Source organism: Marmota flaviventris, chromosome 6, assembly GCF_047511675.1.
Source record: "Marmota flaviventris isolate mMarFla1 chromosome 6, mMarFla1.hap1, whole genome shotgun sequence".
NCBI classification, from domain to species: Eukaryota; Metazoa; Chordata; class Mammalia; order Rodentia; family Sciuridae; genus Marmota; species Marmota flaviventris.
The window spans coordinates 142,497,768-142,519,148 of NC_092503.1; the positions used below are offsets into that span (position 1 = coordinate 142,497,768).

The following is a 21,381-nucleotide window of genomic DNA, read 5'->3' on the forward strand; positions in this document are numbered from 1 at the left end:
TATGTGGGCTGGCAAATTCTTTGATCCATCAGTCATTCATCTGAGTCCACAGAGCAACTTTCCTGTAACATTTCTATGGTGGCTCTTACTTTAATAGTCTCATTATCTGAAGGTTAGGCACAAATTATAGAAGTTGGGGACAATGTGAGAACCATCCAAGTGATGTTTTTGAAGTCCCTGTATAAATTTAGTGATGTAAACATGGCTAAAATGCAGGGCTCTGATTCCCAACCCAGGGTGCTTTACAATTTCTGGTCTTATCTACCACTGTTTGGACATCAAGAAGTCTATGAGTTACTGTATGGATTTTCCAGGAGTATCTCTGGTTGCATTTTTGACAAAATAAGGGCAGAAAATAAGTTTGAGGCACCCTTCAGCCCTAATATCTCCTAGGAGTACAAAGTGCTGGGGAATACTGGTGATCCCTAAGTGCTCACTAAACTAAACCAATCGGAAATACTCTGCCAGCTTCCCATTACCCAAATCCTAATGAATTCTTTGTCTTTATTACAAATGATTTCCTAATCATGAGTCACCGAGTTGGCTCCCACTGGAATTTACTTATTTTAATCATGTACTGTTATGCTTGGTATAGAATGATCTTCAATGTAATATTCAGATCTTTTTTGGTCTTGGTGGTCAATTTTATTATTGTATGTGCACAACTGGATTGTAAAGTCCTTCAGGATAGAGGGCTATACTGCCTGGATTTCTTTTAGAACACCGACCCCGCACAGGGCTCCGATAAACAAATGCAATTCTACTTTTTGCTTCCACACTAGGTGGGAAAAATTACCCAAATACTAGCTTTGAATTTCTATTGCTATTTTCCACTGGTTGCTATATTTTTGTGTCTCTAAATGCTGATTTAAAAATTTTGACTCCATCTTAATTTTCAAGAAAGGAACAAGGAGGTTTTCAGATTCTATATAAAAACATTGGAAATATTTTCTGATTTGGATTTGCCAGGAGTATCTCTGGTTGCGTTATTTTTTTTAAATTTTTAATATTTATTTTTCAGTTTTCGGCGGACACAACATCTTTGTATGTGGTGCTGAGGATCGAACCCGGGACGCACGCATGCCAAGTGAGCGCGCTACTGCTTGAGCCACATCCCCAGCCCTCTGGTTGTGTTTTTGACAAACTAAAGGCAAAAAATAAGTTTGAGGCACCCTTCAGCCCTAATATCTCCTAGGAGTACAAAGTGCCGGGGAATACTAGTGATACTGTTGGTTATACAAACGGTAACCTCGTGATTTGTGTACTATTCTGTATATCCATATAAAATCCAAAAACTGTGTTTTTAAACTGTTTTTATTCCCAATAAACCCATCACTTCAACTATATAATAAAGGAATCTGTATATTTGAGACATGAAGAAAGGTAAGAAAAAATACAATTATCAAAACCATCTGGGAACACTGTGCATGTTTTGCTAAATTACACATCTTTGTCCACGAATGTAATATACCCACTACACAAAATTGTTTAGAAAGTAGAAGGGGAAAAAAAAAAAATCTGTTATCGTAGTGACACCTGCTGGTGAGTATTTAGCTACAAATTTTAGATCATTTAGTCAGAATTTTTCTTAGTAAAATATCAATGTTTTCCATTTTAATAAATTATTTGATGTATAAGTAATCTTAAAAACAAAGTTGTTTAGTATACAAGTTACCAGATTTTTTTCCTTTGTGACAATGATGTTACTGTAATCTTTTTTTTTTTACTGTAATTTTATGAATCCTTCTCTTAAAAAAAAAAAATACACTTCCAAAACAGCTGCTTAAGTATTTCTGATGACATAAAACTTAAAAAAGTGAATTGACCTGAGATTTTCTTTTCAAACTCTTCGCCACTTCTATTTTAAGGTAAGAATTATATTAAATCTTAACATTTACAGAATCTTTTCTCTGAAGAATTATGGTAGCAATCTGGGTGATTTCATAAATGTCAGGAATCAGATTCACATGGAGCCAACTGAAGCCCTCTCTAGCCAATTTACACAATTTTCTCTCACAGTCAAACTTCACACTCGTAGATGGTGCTAATATTTGCTCTGCAGGTTGACTCTGATTCCTGTCTGGTTTCACCACATTTTCTTTTTGAAATTTAAAAAGAAAAATGATTACTCCAGGAACGATGAAAAGGCACACACCTTCATTTTCCGCAGAGCGCATTGGGGCTGAGCGTGGAGCTGCTGGTCACGAGAGACACGTCCTTGCCAGCCCCAGGTCTCCTGCACACGCCCTCCTCTCTTGCTGTCAGTAGTAAGCGCTGTGCCAGGGTGCCACTTCACTCAGCGGCTGGTTCCAAGCGGCCTTGAGTCACTCACTGCTCTCTGCAGGGTGGTACTTAACTGCTTCTTAACCTGGCCATGATCAAAATATTTTTTCTTTTAAATTGCCAAACCATAACTGTACATATTTATGGTGTTCAATGTGATATTTCAATACACATATACATTGTGGAAAGACCAAGTCGGGCTCATTACCATATCTATCACCTCACTTTCTATTCTATCTTGCAGCACAGCCTGATGATCTAGTGAATGGTTAAACAAAATTTTATGTATTGATTTATTAATGTTTGTAACACAGAAGACTTTTTAGAAAGCTATGGAAAACTTTTTTGATCCATCTGTACTATGGATCTTTATGATATCACTTAGGAAAGTTTTTAAAAAGCATAAAAGTATTGTCTCATCTAGTCATGCAATGGGTTGTTGGTAGGTAAAACACTATATTCCTCATATTTCCCTACAGTTTTTTTTCTTTAAAAGGGCCAAGTGGGTACTACTTGGTTACAAGGACAAAGTAAGATGAAATTATATATAAGGCACTTAAAAGTACTTGCAAGCTACATTATATAAATATATGCACTGTGTTTAAATACCTTACATTTATGTTGACTATTTCTTCAGAGATCTGGACCCTGAGTTTTTGTGAGGACCAAATATTAGTTCATTTATTAAGTTACTGAAATGTTGGTAATGTAGGTTTGTGTTCTCTTGCTTGTGGAACATGAATATAAATATCAGAATACTGCTTTGCTGTGGCTGCCAGAATAGTCACAAGAAAGCACTATTTGGGGGAGTTAAAATTTTAAAATGAGCAAGCCAGGCGCAGTGGCCCATGCCTGTAATCCCAGTGATTTGAAAGGCTAAGGAAGGAGGATGGCAAGTTCAAAGCCAGCCTCAGCAATTTAGCAAGGCCCTAAGCAACTCAGAGAGACTCTATCTCTAAATAAAATACAAAAAAGGGCTGGGGATGTGAGTCAGTGGTTAAACACTCTTGGGTTTGATTCTTGATACCAAAACAAATAAATAAAATTTTAAAATGAGCAGAATGAGGAAGAACAGGCAAACAGTAATTTGACTGATTTCTATTCCCTGTTCACTGAATAACTATGAGCTGTACCAAGAGAAAATATTAATGTTCACATTTTATGAGAATTGAAACTAGTGAAATAATTATAAAACATCTCTGAAGGATTAAGAACAAACCACAGAGTTACAAAGGGGTGCAAGAGAGTCCTCTGGGAAAGCTTTGTCACAGTCACATCTGTTTAGGTCTAAATTCACAGACAGCACTGGAACTGGAGAGGCAGGGCACCAAGGAGAAATTGACATTGAAGCTGCGTGGGGTTTGCAGTGTTATGAGAAAGGTATCGGCAGTACACGGAAAAGTCCAGGGGACTATGAACTCACAACCAACTCACCAGTCACGCTAAGACACTAGTCACCAGTCACCATAAGCTTGTTTCAGCCATAGCAACAAACTATAGGTTCAGACACACAAACGCCTTACATACACCCCGCCCCCCCCCAATACTACAATTATCACAGAATTCAAAATAAGGATTTAGTATGTTCAAAGAAAAGAAAAAACGGACTAATAGAACTATCCTTAATTATAAGGAAAGTTCGAAAAAGTACCAAGGCAACACTTCTAAAAATGAAAAAGAAAAAAAAAAAACCCACAATAACTCTAAAAAATAGCAAAAGAGAAGTTAAAGAGGTGAGAGGGTGGAGAGGAGGAGGGAGAAGACGAAATTTGTGAACTGGACAACAGATCTAAAGAAATTATCCAGAATTCAACAAATAGAGGAAAAATATGTAGAAAATATGAAACCAAGATTTAGAGATCTGGAGAAGTCGGGGAGAAGGTAAAACACGAGGCTAATTTGATTTCATGAAGGACAGAATAGAGAGAACACAGGAGACAAAAAATTCAAAGAGATAACAGCTAAGAATCTTCCATAATTCACAAAAGGCCTAAATTAAGCATTAATTTGGGATGATGACAAGAAAGCCTTAGCTAAACACATTGTGATGCGATGACACAAGGCTGTGGAACACCAAAGACAAAAATCTTAAACATGACTTGGGGAGAGAAGACAGAGTAGCTACAAGAATATTAGTCACACCGACAGCTGTCACTTCAGAAGCAAAGGAATAACTGAAGAAAGAGAACGGAGGAGAAATATCAGAGAGAAGACAGCTGTCAACCTAGACGTGTTCACCCAGCTAGCTTTTTTAAAAAAAAAAAAAAATTTTATCTAGTTGTGCATGGACACAATACCTTTATCTATCTATCTATTTATTTATTTATATGTGGTGCTGAAGACCAAACCCAGTGCCTTACACGTGCTAAGCAAGCAGTCTACCACTGAGCTACAGCCCCAGCCCCCAGCTAGCTTTTTTGAGAACAATAAAATGGTAAACTTGTAGGTAAGTCTAAACAAACATTGACTCTATAAAATAATTATATTTGGAGTTAAACCTAGACAGGACTAAAATTCTAGACAATAATGTATTTGTAAATTTAGGGGAGCCTATCAGACAGTTCTAAAGTCTCTAATGTTTAGGAAGAGAGTAAAAATATTAACTTTAGATTTTGTTAACTGTGCAAGTTAAATTTCCTGATAAGCACTAAAATATAAAATTTGAAAACTTATATAAACTATTACAAGTTAACATAACAAAACTCAATCTACAAGAAGGCAAGAAAACAGGGCTTTGAAAAAACAGAAAAGGCAGGACAGAAACCAAGAAATAAAATAAACCACAAAATAATCCCTAAAATTAGTAATGTCAACAAATGTAAATAGATTAAACTCCCCAATTTAAAAAATAACCGAAAAGAAAATTACACTTTTAAGTAATTTGACTGCAGAACTGTATTCACTCAATGAAGTGATGGAAAATATTGAAGTTTATCATGAGTTCTGGTTTGAGGAAGCTACAAATTTGGCACCCAAACTTGATATTTTAATGTAATTCCCTGGGAATTCTACAGGCCCAGTGAGGTAACCTGGAATCTCGGCTAACCTCTGAGGGCTACTGTAAAGAAGCCCTAAGTGTTCCCACATGAAGCACCTTACTCAGGAACTTATCTCAGAAAAGTACCTTCAAGGTACAAGCTCTTCAATGCTTATCTCTGGCACCTTCAGTCATGGAACAGCTCAAATTCTACAGGTCAGTGGAACCCCATGCTGACATGTATGAAAGTAGTGTACCTAATCCCATCACATTCTCGGCCGAGCTTCAGTGTGGAAAATAAAATGAAAACCCAGAGGGAAAGAGAGCCATTTATAGTTTTGAAGAGACCTATTTAAAACCTAATAGAGAAATCCAACAAAAGGATAAAAATCCCATATAAATACTAGTTTATATTTAAGGCAATGCAAAATGAAGCATCACTAGAAATAGATGCTATTGAAATTAGTAACTCCACTAGAAAATTCTAACATGTTTCAGAATATGAGAGATCAAGCAGAAGGAAAAAAGGTAACAGTAAAATAGAGAATTTGAGCAATACAAAAAAAAATGTTAGTCTAATGAACAAGCAACATCTGGAAAATATGTATACTTTTCAAAAACCATTTATATAAGTTGACCACAGTCTAGGTCTTAAAGCAGTTATCAACAAATTTCAGCAGATCAGTATTATATGTATCTATTCTCTATAATTCCATTAAAGGAAGAATCAATCAAAATAGAATTTAAAAATCTGTTAGGAAATGAAGGAAAAAAGCCTCCTGCAGTCAGACAAGAAATCATAATGAATATTGGAAAATACTTAGAATTTAAAATAATTAAATAATTCTATAGTGCTTTAAAATCACAAAATATTACTTCATTTAATCGTATCATAATCCTGTGAACTTCAGAGGACCCACAGTATTTCTGTTCAACATAGCAGAAATGTAAATTATGAAATGATTAATATCAATTTTTACATAAAATAAATACATAACAAAAGTAGTCTGGAAAACTGGGAAACAGAAGCAAAAGTGTTCAGCACTAAAAATATCAAAAGGAGGATAAACGAACCACCCTTTTAGAAGTTAGGTTGAATAGCTAACAAAATTACAAAGAAAGAACTGAGTATCTTACTGTTTAAAGCTCAAGAACCCCTTGAATTTGTTTTGGTCTAGAAGTCTCTTAGATACTTGTGTAATATATACAAACTTACAAGGTAAAGTATTTATTTATGTGAGATTAACAAAAACTATCAGAAAAGTTTTCCTGTGCCAGTTGAGCAACCACAGAGTACATTCCCACTCACACATATAATCCCGAGTTCTTGGCTACAGCATCTGTTCAATGGTGTGTTGGCGATTAATGGCATTCCGTAAAGTGCCTATGATACAAAGGGAATTTTCATTTAAGGCTCCCCTCCCTTTTTATGTGTGGGATATTTTTGGAAGTTTTTTTTTTTTTTTTTTCCATCCACTGAAAGAATTAAGAAAATTCCAGCATGCCTTAGTGTCAGCAAGTACTCTTTTTAGTCCAGGTACCAGAGGATGATTGATGAATCTGTCAAGCCTACAGTAGCAGACAGAGAAAGTTGGCAGAAGTTCAGTGTTATTGAAAGAAATCTCAAATACTTATTTCATCTCCTCTATTAACTTTAATCACATTTTCAACATGCAGCCAAGAATGAAGCTTTGACAGTAAGCCATAAGTTTACACAGTCAAGCATTGTCAATTTTCTGCAGTCGCAACACTGAGATAAGATGAGAAAGTTAGGTATTTTCTTTCTTGTACCTTTCTTGACTGAAAAGCAATGAAAACTATTACAAAGATTTGGCCATACCTCAAATTCATTTTCCATAAATCTCCTGAAATTATTGCATTTACTTTTGCTTGGTTTATGGCAAACAAAATCAACTTAGTTCTTCAATTCAACTGTTAAATGCAGAATTTTAAAAATCACAGTGATGACAAAATTGGTACATGTTTCATCATAATACACCTGCTTATGAGAACAGACGTGAACATTAAAAAGGATTTACATTTAACATGGATCATTTGCCACGTGGACAAACACTTCTGGTTCATTCAGAGCCAGAATGCTTATATGGTTCCAGAGGGATTCCTTGGCAGAATTTGCTAATTACTCATTAAACAGTTGAACATGTATAGACGTTATTTATCTTATAAAGCTTACCCACAGAAAAACAGACACAAAAATGAGGTAAATACTATGGGCAAGATTGTGGTTCTTGGAAAAAGGCTAAAAGCCAACATATATTTTTGGTAAGCTTTTCTTCCTAAGCATGTTTCAAAAGATGAAAATACTAAGAGCTGGAAGGCCACAAAGCTTAACACACACGTCTTGTCCTCCAGGGAAACGAACGTCACTCTGCTGCACTGCAAAATCTGATCTTTCCCAACAGGCAGTGCCAGCACCACCGTGGCCATCTTTGTCATAGTGGAGACAATGCTTTGATCATTCCCTCTTTTAAATGTGATCTTTGTTCCAAGGCCAGCTGTTTGTTTACATTACTCACGGAATAACACTTTATGCATCCTTAGGTCTCTCACAGCCAGGGAAGCTGTGGGAGGCAGCTATGCTACCTGCCTTTTAAGCTACAGTAATTAACATCAACCCTGTATGAGAATGAGTTGAAAGATCCTTCTAAGAAGTCTGTAGTTATAGTTCTCTCAGCTAATGATCAGAAAACAAATCAAATTCTGACAAAGAGTAAATTCGTCTCATTTTCCTCCTCTTCTTCCCCTCTCAAATGATCATATTTAGGCACTTGAAACAGGAATGGTAGAGCACTCTTCTTCTATTGGCCATTCAGTCAGGCTCCAGCTGCAGTTTCTCTGTGTGCCACTGAAGAGTGCCACTGAAGGTATTGCTAAGCTTGAAGCAGAGGCTAAATGTTGGTGGGAGTATTTTGTGGAGCAGTCAATGAATTCTCCTCCATTTGTGAATGTTGTGGTTCAAGTTCTTAAAAAGTTGAGAATTTTGCTAGGCCCTTCTCCATCTCAGCATATTGTTCTTTAAGCCTCTCCATGGCTCTTCTGTGTTCTTCATCCACCTGAGCCTGACGGCGGGGTTGTTCTTTCATGAAATCCTCCCACTGGAGTTGATGCTGTTTCTCAGTAGCTATTAAGTGGTCATGATACATCTGAGAAAAGAAAATGTGAAAATCACCTAAGATCTTCTATACAGTTATTTTTATATGCAGATGAGACAAATGTAACTTTATTGCTTGATGTTTGGTTACTGTAATGATCAACTATAAATCACAATAAGAAAAATTACATTATCATTTTAACATCCAATAAGAATAGGACACATTAGAAACAGTGAAGGCTTTTCTTATTATAACTGAACATGATTACTCACATTTTTTAAAATTCATAGGTGTTTAGTATCCTTAAATGACAAAAATCCAAGTAATTTTAATACCTCTAGTTTTCTCAAGTTCCAAACTACATATACTTTATCAAGTTTAAAGAACATATGCTAAGACAATCATAAGAAATTAAAATGTCTGTCTTACATAATATGTTTTGAGTACATTAGAAGGAATCAGATCATTAGCTACTGAAGGAGAAATCGAGAAATCTCTTCAGTGCAATTCTAGCCCTTAAAGCAAATCAACATCTAAAACAGGCAAATTAGTGTTTTCTCAAATATTTAAGGTCGAATATGTCAAATATCTAAATTCTTCTTGAGATGGTCCTTAAAATTTCTCTAAAGATGAAAGGGTTTTTCTTTGGCGCACCACAGCAACAAATAGGGAATACCACTGTAGAAAAACAACAGCAACTTAATTTTCTACCCTGAAAGAAAAACTTCAATTATTATCTTTGAACACACACAACAAAGAATTAAATAAAAAAAAGGGTATGAAAAGTAACTTTCTATATTTTCTTCAAGTATTCTACATACATGCTAGAAGTTTTGATGTGGTTTTGATTCCCGCTACGTTCTTTTAAACAAACCAAGGGAAACTGTCAGAAGCAAACCACAGAAGCCTATAAGGCATCTGAAATCACAACTGATTCCTCCATATTAACTCCACAGAGCTCTAATGGAAAGGGACACCTGGTGGGCTCAGAGACTCGACTGGCCACTCAGAGGCTGGAACCTGAAGCTTGTATATTAGTAGTGGGGATCTGAATAAGTACTAGAGTGGTGGTGGGAAAGGGTTCATAGACCAGGGGAAGGGAAACAACTTCAGCACACTCCTTTTTAACTTCTCAGCCTTATGGATTTCAACTCGAAAAAAAAAGGACAATACATGAAGAGTTTAATTAATTTTTTGGTAGTACTTCTGCCAAAAACTATTAATAGTCTCACAGAAAAGTCACAGATTAAAAACAGAATAAAAATTAAAACTTCATCAATATTGTTATCTTGCTTTAACTTATTTATTTACTTTGTTATTTATCTACTTATTTATTTATGGTTGTGGAGATTTAATACAGGGACACTCAGCCACTGAGTGTCATCTCCAGCCCTTTTTGTTTTTTAATTTTGAGACAGCCTAAGTTTCTGAGGCTGGCCTTGAACTTGCAATCCTCCTGTCTCAGCCTCCCGAGCTGCTGGAATTACAGGCATGTGCCACAGACATAATTGGCTTAGCTGCTCTTTTGATCTGGCTGATGGCCTGGGTTCCTACTCCTATCAGGCAGCACTTTTTATCCAGAGCAGCTCAATGGAGAAAAATGCAGACTTGGGAACCATATGAATCTCACTTCAAGTTCTAGTTCACCCATTGCCAGTTGTCTAAAGACACTAAGTTAAAGTTTAATCTAAAAATGAGAAAAATATTACTTTGTTCAAAAATAAATAATATTTATGAAGACTAGAGGTAATACATGTCAACTTCCTAGCTCAGTACCTGAGGTGCTTAAGAAAAGTTAAATATTATTGTAGAAATCACAAGCACAGCATCTAGAAGGCAGATTACTCCACTTTTTATCCCCTGGTAGTGAAGTTTTTGTTCTTTAATTAATTAATTAATTAATTTAATTTTTTTTAAAAAAAATTTTTAGTTCTAGGTGGACACAATATCTTTATTTTATTTTTTTATGTGGTGCTGAGGATCGAACCCAGTGCCTCACGCATGCCAGGTGAGCGCGATACCACCTGAGCCACATCCCCAGCCCCTTTAATTTATTTAACAATAGATTCTTGTAATAAATTGAAGCATACAAGTAATGCAAATAAAGTAAGTTTGCCCCTCCCATTTTTCAAATTCACTGCATTCCTCCTGGATATAGCCACTGCTGATGAATTGGCTGCCAACAATCAGTGTCTCCATTTTGTACTACAGAACGTTATAACTAAAGACATACACACCCAAGTGGCCTTCCCACATCAGTTATATCACTTCTTTCCCTCAAGGTTCAGGAGACAAATTGAAAGCTGACAATTCCCCAGCCCAAAATGAAAACCCAGTCTTGCTTTCTTCTCCTGAAGTTCCTGAGGTCAGTCCACTTGACCTAATTTCTTAGTCTCTCACCATTAAAAATAATAATTGCTATGCATTCTTCATAAAAATTACACACAAAAAAACAGAGAGGTTGATTATATGTTTCCATATTGACAACACTGCAGTCTTCACATATATAAAACTCAGCTACCCGGGAAGAACACCCACTTGAGACTTAGTTGAGGAACTATGCAGCAGGGTCTTTGAGCTATCCAAAAAAAAAAGATGTAACAAAGTCCATTGGCAAGAACTGCTGTTTTCAGAAGATTCTGAACCTATCACAATTCTAACTAGTTAACTGGTTTTCAGGACTACACCATATGAAAAATCACAAATAAGAAAAAGAAAGAGCTGATAAATGAGATATGAAGAAATGATAGCCTATGGCAAAGAAGGAGACAGAAAAACCCGAAGCACAGTATTTGAAGGCATTTGGTATAGAAACACAATCCTCTCTCTCTGACCCCGCTCTCTCTCCATGATATAAAACTTATGCATAGAAGAACATATTTTTAAAGATTTTCATCCAAAACAGTTTTAAAAAGTCATATAAGAGCTCCATGTTTAAGGAAGACAAAAACTTGGGCTTTTTGGTAAACCTAGCTATATAATATTATAGAGGTTCCTCCAAACGTTAAATGTAGAATCACACATAACCCAGTAATTTCACTTTGAGGTCATACCCCAAAGAACAGAGAGTAAGAATGTGAACAGATATTTGCACACTCATGCGTACAGCAGTATTTTCCACAACAGCTCAAAGGTGGAAGCAACCCAAGCACCCATAGACAGATGGATAGGTGCACAAAATGTGGTCTATACACATAATGGAATAGTTCTTTAGCCTTAAAATGGAACTTAAGTCTGTAACATGCTACAAACACAGATGAGCCTTGATGATATAATACTAAAGAAATAAACCAGTCACAAAAAACCCAAATATTATATGATTCCACTTTGAGCAGCCAAATTCAGAGACAGAAAGCAGAATGGTGGTTCTGAGGAGTGTGGGCAGAGGGAAGTGGGAGTTAATGGTTAGTGGATACAGAATCTCATTAGTTTTGCAAGATCAAAGAGTTTTACCGAGAGTTGGTGGTGATATTACTGCAGCACAACAATGGGAATATATTTAAAGTCACTGCAATGTAAACTTAAAAATTTGGTTAGGGGGAAAAAAATGGTTAAGAAGGTGAATTTTATGCTGTACATATTTTACCACAATAAAAAAAAATTGAAATCAAGTTTCAGATGAAAACAATTGCATTCTTAAATGGATATATTTGCTTTCTTTTGGGGATAAACTTAGAAAATTCTAAGTTTAAAAGAAAATGAAGAGGCAGTTTATTAGTGAGCTACAACATGCAGCAGAAGTCATAAGCGGCAATGGTGTTATATCTTTCTACTGAGTAAATTGTACAAATTAAGTCACAACAGAGAAAGAAATAGTAATAATATACTGAGATACCTATCTATATCTATTTATATCCCATAAAAGATAAATTTAAATAAAAACAAATCCTGAAGCTAAACTATATCTAGAACCAGTTCAATAAATAAAGTCCGGAATACAAACTAAAGATAGTTTTGCTCACATTAGTTAGAATCAGTGAGTCTCAACTGGGGTGGGGGGAGTGCTTCTTTCTCCAGAGATTTTTGGTCATTGTAACAGAGGTCAGGGGAGGAGCTACTGGCAGCCAACCCATGGTGCACTGGCAGCAATCCTCAGCAACAGAACAAAGACCTTTCTATCTGGTCCAAAATGTCAACAGCATCGAAGTGAAAAATGCTGGTGTAAGAAACAATTCTGAATAATCCAACTAAGGTTTAAAAGGTATTCTGGAACATATGTCAGCAATATACGTGCTGTTAATTTTACACACACTTTACCCAGGCACAGAAAAAACTACTTTGGTAAGAAATATCAGTACAAGTGCCAAAAATTATTTTAAAGAGAAGAGCAGGAAATATTACTCAGTATTCTCCAAATCTTTTCAAGAATATGGCTTTATATGATCTCATCTCCCTCATAAAAAGAAATTATGAAGAAGCATAACCAAATCTAATAAATATCTGTGGACAAGACTGAAACAGTTACATTTATTTCACTGTCTCTGGCGTGGCTGGACAGCGCTTCAAGAGTGGATGCTGCACATGAACCTAAATTTAAATTATTGACGATATCAATCACCTTCTGTCTCCTAATGGCCTATTTTTCAGAGCTAGTGAACTTTATAAACCAATTGCATTTTCAATTCACTACTTAGTGCTAGCACGCAAAATGTAACCTTTGTATTAATGGCAGTTCTCATGACATGTTAAATAAGTAGGGAATGTGCATTTATTGTTCTTTTGAATATACTTTTAGATATCAATTGTGGGAAATGTGATTTGGCTGAATGACGCTTATCAATTTACTTCCGGCAGAATTCCACAAATTGTCTTGGCAAAAAAGAAGTAATGATTAATGGCAAGAGTCTATTTTATTCCATCACTACTCCCATCTTTCTTTGCTTTTGAGAGCCTTTCAAATATACAAAATGTGGCCAACAGGATAAGCAAAAGCAACAATTAACATTAGCCTGTAAAATGCAAATAGAAGTCATTTTTATTTTCTACATATTTCTCTCTCTCTCTCTCTCACACACACACACACACACACAGACACGGAGGTGGACTGTACATATAGTCCAACACCCTGCCATGTGAAAATTTCAGAAAAAGCTAGATATGGCAGTTAAAAAAAATCCTAAAGATCCATACTTCAAATTGTTCTAGTAAGTAGATAAACATTTTTAAAAAATGAAAATTTAAGACACAAGGCTCATTGTCCCACTAAGACTATAAAGAATTTTCACTTTTTGCTGGGCTGTGAAAATGCATCCCTTTAATACCTTTAAGCTGATTAATTTTACTAAACCATCTTGAGAGAAGAAAATCAGGGTGGTTCCTCACTAACAGAGGTTTCATATATTCTCAGTGAAACTCAGCTTTGCAGTACATTCAAAAACATTAACTTTTAGTATTTTACAAAAATTAGTATAACAACATTCTCAGACATAAAGACAGTTAAGAAATATACTGGTCTAATTCCTTGAGCCACCCCCCCCCCCACCTTTTTTGGTCCTCCTCCTTCTTCTTCTTCTGCCCCCTTTCCCTTCTCTATACTGAGGACTGAACTCAGGGACACTTGACCACTGAGCTACATCCCCAGTCCTTTCTATTTTATTTTATTTTGAGACAGGGCTCACTATGTTGCTCAGACTGATCTGGGCTCAAGTGATCCTCCTGCCTCAGCCTCCCGTGTGCTTGAAGCTTAGGGACTCGTCCAAGGGCATACAGTCAGCTAATAAAAGAACCAACCATTATAAACAGAAGAAGCCAGATATTTTTTATGCAGTCTGGTCATTTTTCTCCTATATAGAGAAGGCTAATATGTTAAATATGAATATAATTCAAAGTGATAAGAGGAAATATTCCAATTATGGTTTAAGGGTTCATCCTACTCAAGAATAAAAAGAATTTCTGTTTATCAGACTTGTAACTGTTTTGACATGTCTGAAAGACCAACTCAGGTGTGAGTGCAAATTCACCCTAATCTGCTTACATAACATTGCAACGTGTCAGAGAAGTAGATGAGGCACAGAATGCTTTTCCATTTTGAAAGCCAAGAGAACTACATGTTAAAATGTATAGCCAGTATTCTATCAGACAGTTATTCTGCTGCTTAATAACAGAAATGCTCCTAGTGCCTCCAGTAACAGATGGCTTAATAGAGCATTTTGGCTGGCTCCTCTAATACCTCCAGAAATAACCACCTGATGCTCACACACCAGCTCCATGAGACCACTGCTTTCCTGCATCTTTTGCCCTTGCATAGGTTACATTCCTTCCCTGCACTATCTTTCTTATCATCCAGCAACTGAATTCTTATTGACTGATCAAGGTCAGGCTTGAATGTCACCATCTTCCTAATAAATTATTCCTTTTGCCAAATTGCACAAATTTTTCTTCAACTTGATCACAGTTCTTACTATCCTACATTGTGTTAGCTTTAGGGGTTTGGAGCCCCCCAACTTTTAACTCCTTGAGTGTAGCAATTATCTTAAACTTAACAAATTAAAAAACTTTCATACACAGTGGTACCTAGCAAGAAGAGGATTAAAAAATCATCTGCTCTCCAGCCTGGCATGACCTACTCAAGCCCCCACGCCTGCCTTTGCAGTTTTAGGAGCATCATGCTGGCACTACACCCCAAAATGGACAGTCCGAACGAACTATGGCTCTGTGACTTGCTATTTCATCCATGTGCTCAGCAGTGGCCGTGCTCCCTGACCCTGCCTGCTGGGACTCTACTACCCTTGGGCAGTCTTCCCATCAGTTGAGTCCTTTCAGTAAGACTTAAATCATCCAAATGTTGAATTTTCAAACTTTACATCTGGAATTGAGTACAGAGTGTAGAAATTAAAGCCCTGGAAAGGTTCACTCCATTATATACTTATGTAGTAACAGATCTGAACTTTGTACTGTGGATTAACTACAACATTTCCAAAGAGAGAGAGATAGTAACATTTACTGATATGCACACATGCAAAAAGGAATTGTTTTCAGAGTGACTTAGTATTTTCACATGTCTTAGTGTATCTTTACTTAGAGTGATGAATAAGTTACAAAAGCACTTTATGAAAAGTCCAAGTGAAAACACCAAATTATCACAGAAACTTAAATTTGTATGCTGTCTTCCACATCTGAATTTAGTTAAGATATAATTCAAATAAGCAAAGCACTGCCCATCAAGTGATTCACATACTCCTATGACTATTCATTAAATAACCCATCTGCAGGCATGAATGCTTCCTTTTCTAGAAGAAATATACATAATATATTCTATGCTTAAGGCTCAAAGGAAAGATTTATATTTCCAATCTGGTGGGTATTTTTTTGCTACATGTAAAACTTCTATTTTCTCTCTCCTTTATGAGACAAATACCACTTTCAGGGAAAAGGTGAAAATGCTGAAAAGATAAAAAAGAGATCTGCAATTTGAATTATAAAAATATTGATGGTGTGACCATGTGACCACATCTCCTCAACCCATATTCAATAAATTAACTCACTGTATAAATCAAAATAATTCAGAGAATTTTCTGATCAAAAGCAATTGCTAATGATATGATGATAATAAACACCCAGAGAGCTGGGTGTTACAGTGCACGCCTGTAAGCCCAGTGACTCAGGAGCTGAGGAAGGAAGATCACAGGAAGAAGCTAGTCTCAGCAATTCAGAGAGGCCTGAAGCAATTTAGCGAGACCCAGTCTCAAAATAAAAAATAAAGAGTTCTTTAGCTGGGCATGGTGGCACATGCCTCTAATCCCAGCAGCTTGGGAGGCTGAGACAGGAGGATTGCAAGTTCAAAACCAGCCTCAGCAAAAGCAAGGAGCTAAACAACTCAGTGAGACCCAGTCTCTGAATAAAATATAAAAAACAGGGCTGGGAATGTTAACTCAGAGGTTGAGTGCCCTGACTTCAATCCCCAGTAAACCCACCTCACCCCAAAACAAAAGCTGGGGATATAGCTAAGTGGTAGGGTGGGTTCAATCAACAGTACCAAAAAAAATTAAAAAATGAAAAGAAACATCCAGGAATCACATGCTCATTATCTACTTTTACCTTTCTTCGTTCCTGTTCCCTCTGCTGGAGTCTACAGACGGAGTCATTAGCTGCTTGCACTGAAATAAAAGAGACAGTTGGTTTACAATTGTTAGCCTTTAGTCAGGAGAGACTGACTTGGATTCTGTTAATCTCAAGAAACTACAAAAAAACCCGATCATTTTGATGGCTGGTGGGTGGCTAAAAGGGAAAAACAAGTTTTGCCAATATATTTGGGATATTGTAATTAGAACGACCATCATCGTTGAGCGTTGAGATATGCAAGCCAACGGCATATGAGTACTGGCTTCAATGACAAGTGTCAAGAACAACCTCAGAATTCTCTGATCACTGCATTCTGAGGAATTATGGCTTTCCCTCATCTCTCCAATTCGCTGACTCCCACCCTTCCTCACCCACACCACCATTTTCTTGCAGGCAGTGCTTCACCTCTAGATAGTTTCAACAACTTTCTACCATTCTTCTCACCCCTGCTCTTTTGTCTTCTAATGCATCCTGGCAGCCCGGACAAGTTTAACTCTCCAGATCATTTCTATTAAGTCATTTCCATTTCTTAAGAACCCAAACTGCCAGTACAGGATGAGTACCCCTAATCTGAAAATCCAAAATCTAAAAGGCTCCAAAATTCAAAACATTTTGAGCACTACCTGGGTGTAGTGGTGCACACCTGTAATCTCAGAGCTAGGGAGGCTGAGGCCCTAAGCAATTTAGTGAGATCCTGCCTCAAAGTTAAAATGAATAAATAAAAAGGGCTGGGGATGAGGCTCAGTGTTTAAGTGACTTTGGGTTCAATCCTTGGTACCAAAACAAAACAAAACCCTTCTGAGTTCTGACAACACAAGTGGGATATTCTACACAGACTTTACGCAGTAGGTCTCAGGCAAAATGCAAGCACACTAAAAATACTGCATAAAATTACCTTTGGGCTATATGAATAAGATATATATGAATTAGAGGCGAATTTCCTGTTTAGACTTGGGTCCTATTCCCAAGAGATCATATGTGCAAATATTCTGAGATCAATAAAAGAAAAAAAGCCAAAATTCAAAACGATTCTATTACCAAGCATTTTAGATAAGGGATACTCATGTATTCATTACTGAAGTTATTTGAATATTTACTATGTGCCAAGACCTGCACTAAGAAATTCACATGCTTGCCGGGCGTAGTGGTGCACACCTATAATCCCAGCACCTCAAGAGGCTGAGGCAGGAGGCAGTTGAAAGCTAGCCTCAGCTGAAGTGACATGCTAAGCAACTCAGTGAATTTAAATGAAATACAAAATAGGGCTGGATATATGGTTCAGTGGTCGAGTACCCCTAAGTTCAATCCTTGGTATTCAAAAATGAAATTCACATGCTTTAATCCCCTTAATCCTATTTTTCTCTTAGAAAACAGACCATCCCATTTTATGGATGACACATCTGAGGAACAGAGAGGTGATCCTGTCACTCAAGAAGATCATACAACTAATAAGAACAGGAAACAGCATTTCAAATCAAATCTTTCTGACTCTCAAAAGACTTGGCTCCATACTTTACTGCCTCTTAATATTTCATCAATGAAACCAGTTTCAATTCTTCAGTCACTCAATTTTTTTCATTTACCAGATCTATTATTTCTGTTTACAGGTGTTCTCACTTCACTCAAATAAAGATGTTTGGTATGCAGGCTGAGGAAGCCTTGGTCAGCCCAATCCAGGCTTGAGCCCTTGGTTGTGTGGCTGATCCTGGACATGTTTTCTCAGTCATTCATTCATCAAATATTTACTGAGCATTCACCATATACCAGCACTGTTCCTGGTGCTGCTCCTACTCCCTTCACACCTTACTTCCTCACTTATTAAACGAGCATAACAACCAATAATAGGACTTCAGGACTGACATGATTGTTACATGAGATAACAGCAGAGATTATGCTTATAATAATTCAAATACTACTAATAAAATCACCCAAAATAGCTCTTTGCACACAGCCATTAGTCCCAAAATGTTATTGTTACTATTATTCTATTTACTGCACTACCCTATTGAAAGTGCTTTCTTTATTCCTTTCCTCTTTTTAAAATGTTTTGATTGTTTCAAAAGCTGAGTTCAAGGTCATTGCCTTCACAAAGCCTTCCTAGATTAGTTATTCTCTATAAAGATTTTTCCTGATTTGAAATTCTTTCATCAGATACACGTGTATGTGTATTCTACCACTTTATCTTGCATTTGCTTAAACTGGAGGTTGATCTAATTGTTTTACAATTATGCCTTCCTACCCCACCCCAGGCTGGGCCCAACTAGGTCACAAGTTCCATAACAGGGCAGGGACTGTGATTACTCTTTCAGAAAAATGTTAGGCTTCTCCCTCTGGGAATATGGTAAAAGAGGAGGAATTTGTTTTCAAAAAGCTATGTTTTTATCAGCAACCATTAATTTTAGTTATTATCAAAGATAATATTTAAGGACTGAAAATTAGGTTCCCAATCATTGTTTTTTCCCTAAAAGAAAAGATGAAAACAAAACAAAATAGGAGTTGATTAGATCTGCCTCCTTTCTGCAGCATTTATTAAGATGACATCATCTTTCCCAGGCAGTGGTTCTATCATTTCCTGTTTTTTTCCCCCTTCCTGGCTCTGTGAACATAACTTAAAAATCCAACTTGCTGTCTTTAGTTGGTTGCCATTTTCAGATCATTCTGAGCTTACTCTAAGAGTTACAGGACTGTGCCACTTATTTTGTCATTTGTTACATCCTTTAGTTATGACATATCTGACAAAGGCACACTTGTTTCTCAACAGAATTTTCTTTATGTCTGAATAGAACATCCATTTTAAGAAATTTCAGCCCCTGTGAAGTAACAACACATTTTAACTCATTAGCTACCCAACAGATAAAATTTCTTTTCTGAATTCTGAAATATGCTTTTGTAAAATCTAAGAAAATCATCTTCCTACACCAAACATTCTCTTCCTTCATAATTACTGATTCCAAGAGGAAAAAGTCCATTTCTCGGAACTTTCCTATCACTTCCACATCTCTTACTGGCTCTACCTAATTCAGTACAAAGAAACTTCCCGGCTGTCTCACTGTTTTAGGAGGCTATGTTGACTTAAAGAATAAAAGGTCAGGAATTTAGCAGATGCCTTTCTCTTAACCAAGATTTTTCAAGGAAGTTAGCACCTTGATAGAGTTATTATGCCAAACATGCAGCTAGCATTGTCCCGATTTTCCCAACATAAAGGAGAAATTCTATCATAATAATTTTGGTTTGGTGTTAGAAGCAGATGTTGGCTCACTCATTCATTTTAATGAAAAATAATTACTGAGCAGCTACAAAGTGCCAGACACAGTCATAGGTCAGACTATAGTGAACAAAAAGTCCCCAAGCTCAAGGAACTTGAATTTCAGTATGGAAAACAGGCAACATGTAGGTAAACATTCAGCATGTCAGCTGGTGAAGGATGATATGGATAAACAAAGCATGGCAGAGAAGCCAGTGAATGCCAAGTGGAAGAGGTGGACAAGAAAGGTCTCACACTAGCATCTGGGCAGAGACCTACAGCAAATGAGGGTGCTCAGGCATCGGAGAGAAGAGTGTTCCAAGGGAGCAGTATGTGCAAAGATGCTGAGGAGGGAGGGAGTATGCTCGGTGCATCAGAGGAAGATGAAGGAGGCCAGTGGCTGGCATGAAGGGAGGGAAAAGGAAATGGTAAGAAATAAAAGTGAGAATGTGGGACATTATGTAGAAACTTCCAGGTCATCGTGAAGATTTGGGCTTTTAATCTATGTAAGATGAGGAGATTCTGAGGTCAGTTATGACAAGAACTTAGTTATATAAAAGGATCGTTCAGGCTTCTCTGTGGAGGATGGACTATAGGGAGGAAAAAGAAGAAGTAAAGAGATCAGGTATGAAGTACTAGAATAATCTACATAAGGGATGAGAGTGGCTTAAACCAGAATGGTAGCAGTTGGTGAAGTAGCAAGGATGATCAGATTCTAATTAGTCTCAAAGTTGAACAAAAATAATTTGAAGTTTGGTTCTAAACATGTTATAGTGAGATGCTTATCAGACCAGGCAGTTGTATATGGAATTCAGAGGAGTGGCCTAGGCTGAAAACAAAAATATGGCATTATTGATTGGCATGCAGTTGACATTTAAAGCTATGATTCTATATGAGATCACTAAGAAATTAAGTATTGATGGGATGGCAGTTGGGGGTAACCCAATGTTAAAGTCAAAGCTCTAAGTGGGAACTACAAAGCTAAGGAGGAGCCTGGGTTAGAAGGAAATCCGAGAGAGTGAGTGAGGTCCCAGAGGAAAGGAGGACTTTTATTGGCTGTACAGAAGGTGATGGCCTGAAGCTGAACTTGGGCTCTGGAGTCAGCAGAATTTACTTTGCACTATAGTTCCTCCCATAGAACCAGGAGTATTAAACCACTACAAATTTCAGTTTCCTCCACTATAAAGTGGGGAGGATAATAAATATTTATTTTACTGGGTTTTATAGTTAAATAAAAAAAGAGGTGAAAATTCTAATAGTAAAATAGTATAAAAAAAGTTGAAAAAAGGTCAAAAATTCATCGCTTAGTAAATACGAAAAAATTATGACTGTGTACTACAAACACTGAAAAGTGGTGGCCAAGAATAGGAACAGATTTTAGTAAAGAATCAAGAATACAAATCCCATCTATCCAAGTCATCCCCCAAAAGTCAAAATAGGATAGAGAAAACAAGTTGCCAAAGCCCTTAGAATTCGAATGTACTTTCATTATAGATGAGCGAGGGGAGAAAGGAACATGATATGTGAGAACATCCATTCTGAAAGAAAACCTAATAAAATTCTTGATAGGTCCTTTGCCATACAAATCAACAATATGAGTTTAATGAAAGAAATCAAATGTGATGATAAAATACAGAATGAAATAAAAAGTGAGACTGCAGAGCTAAGTAAATAAATTGAGAACTATAATACCATTACAGATA

At 36.7% G+C, this 21,381-nt stretch overlaps 1 protein-coding gene across 1 annotated transcript in view; it reads right to left on the bottom strand.

Annotated features, from left to right (window-relative positions):
• Window positions 1–6,891: 6,891 nt before the first annotated feature.
• The window catches only part of Bloc1s5 (biogenesis of lysosomal organelles complex 1 subunit 5), a 34,608-nt gene continuing 20,118 nt past the window's right edge, over window positions 6,892–21,381 (bottom strand). Inside the window, exons 4-5 of the mRNA XM_027948265.2 lie at window positions 16,411–16,469; window positions 6,892–8,424 (exon numbers count right to left, since the gene is read on the bottom strand). Coding sequence (XP_027804066.2) covers window positions 8,245–8,424; window positions 16,411–16,469 — 239 coding nt within the window. The 3' untranslated portion in view covers window positions 6,892–8,244. The remainder of the gene's footprint in view (window positions 8,425–16,410; window positions 16,470–21,381) is intronic.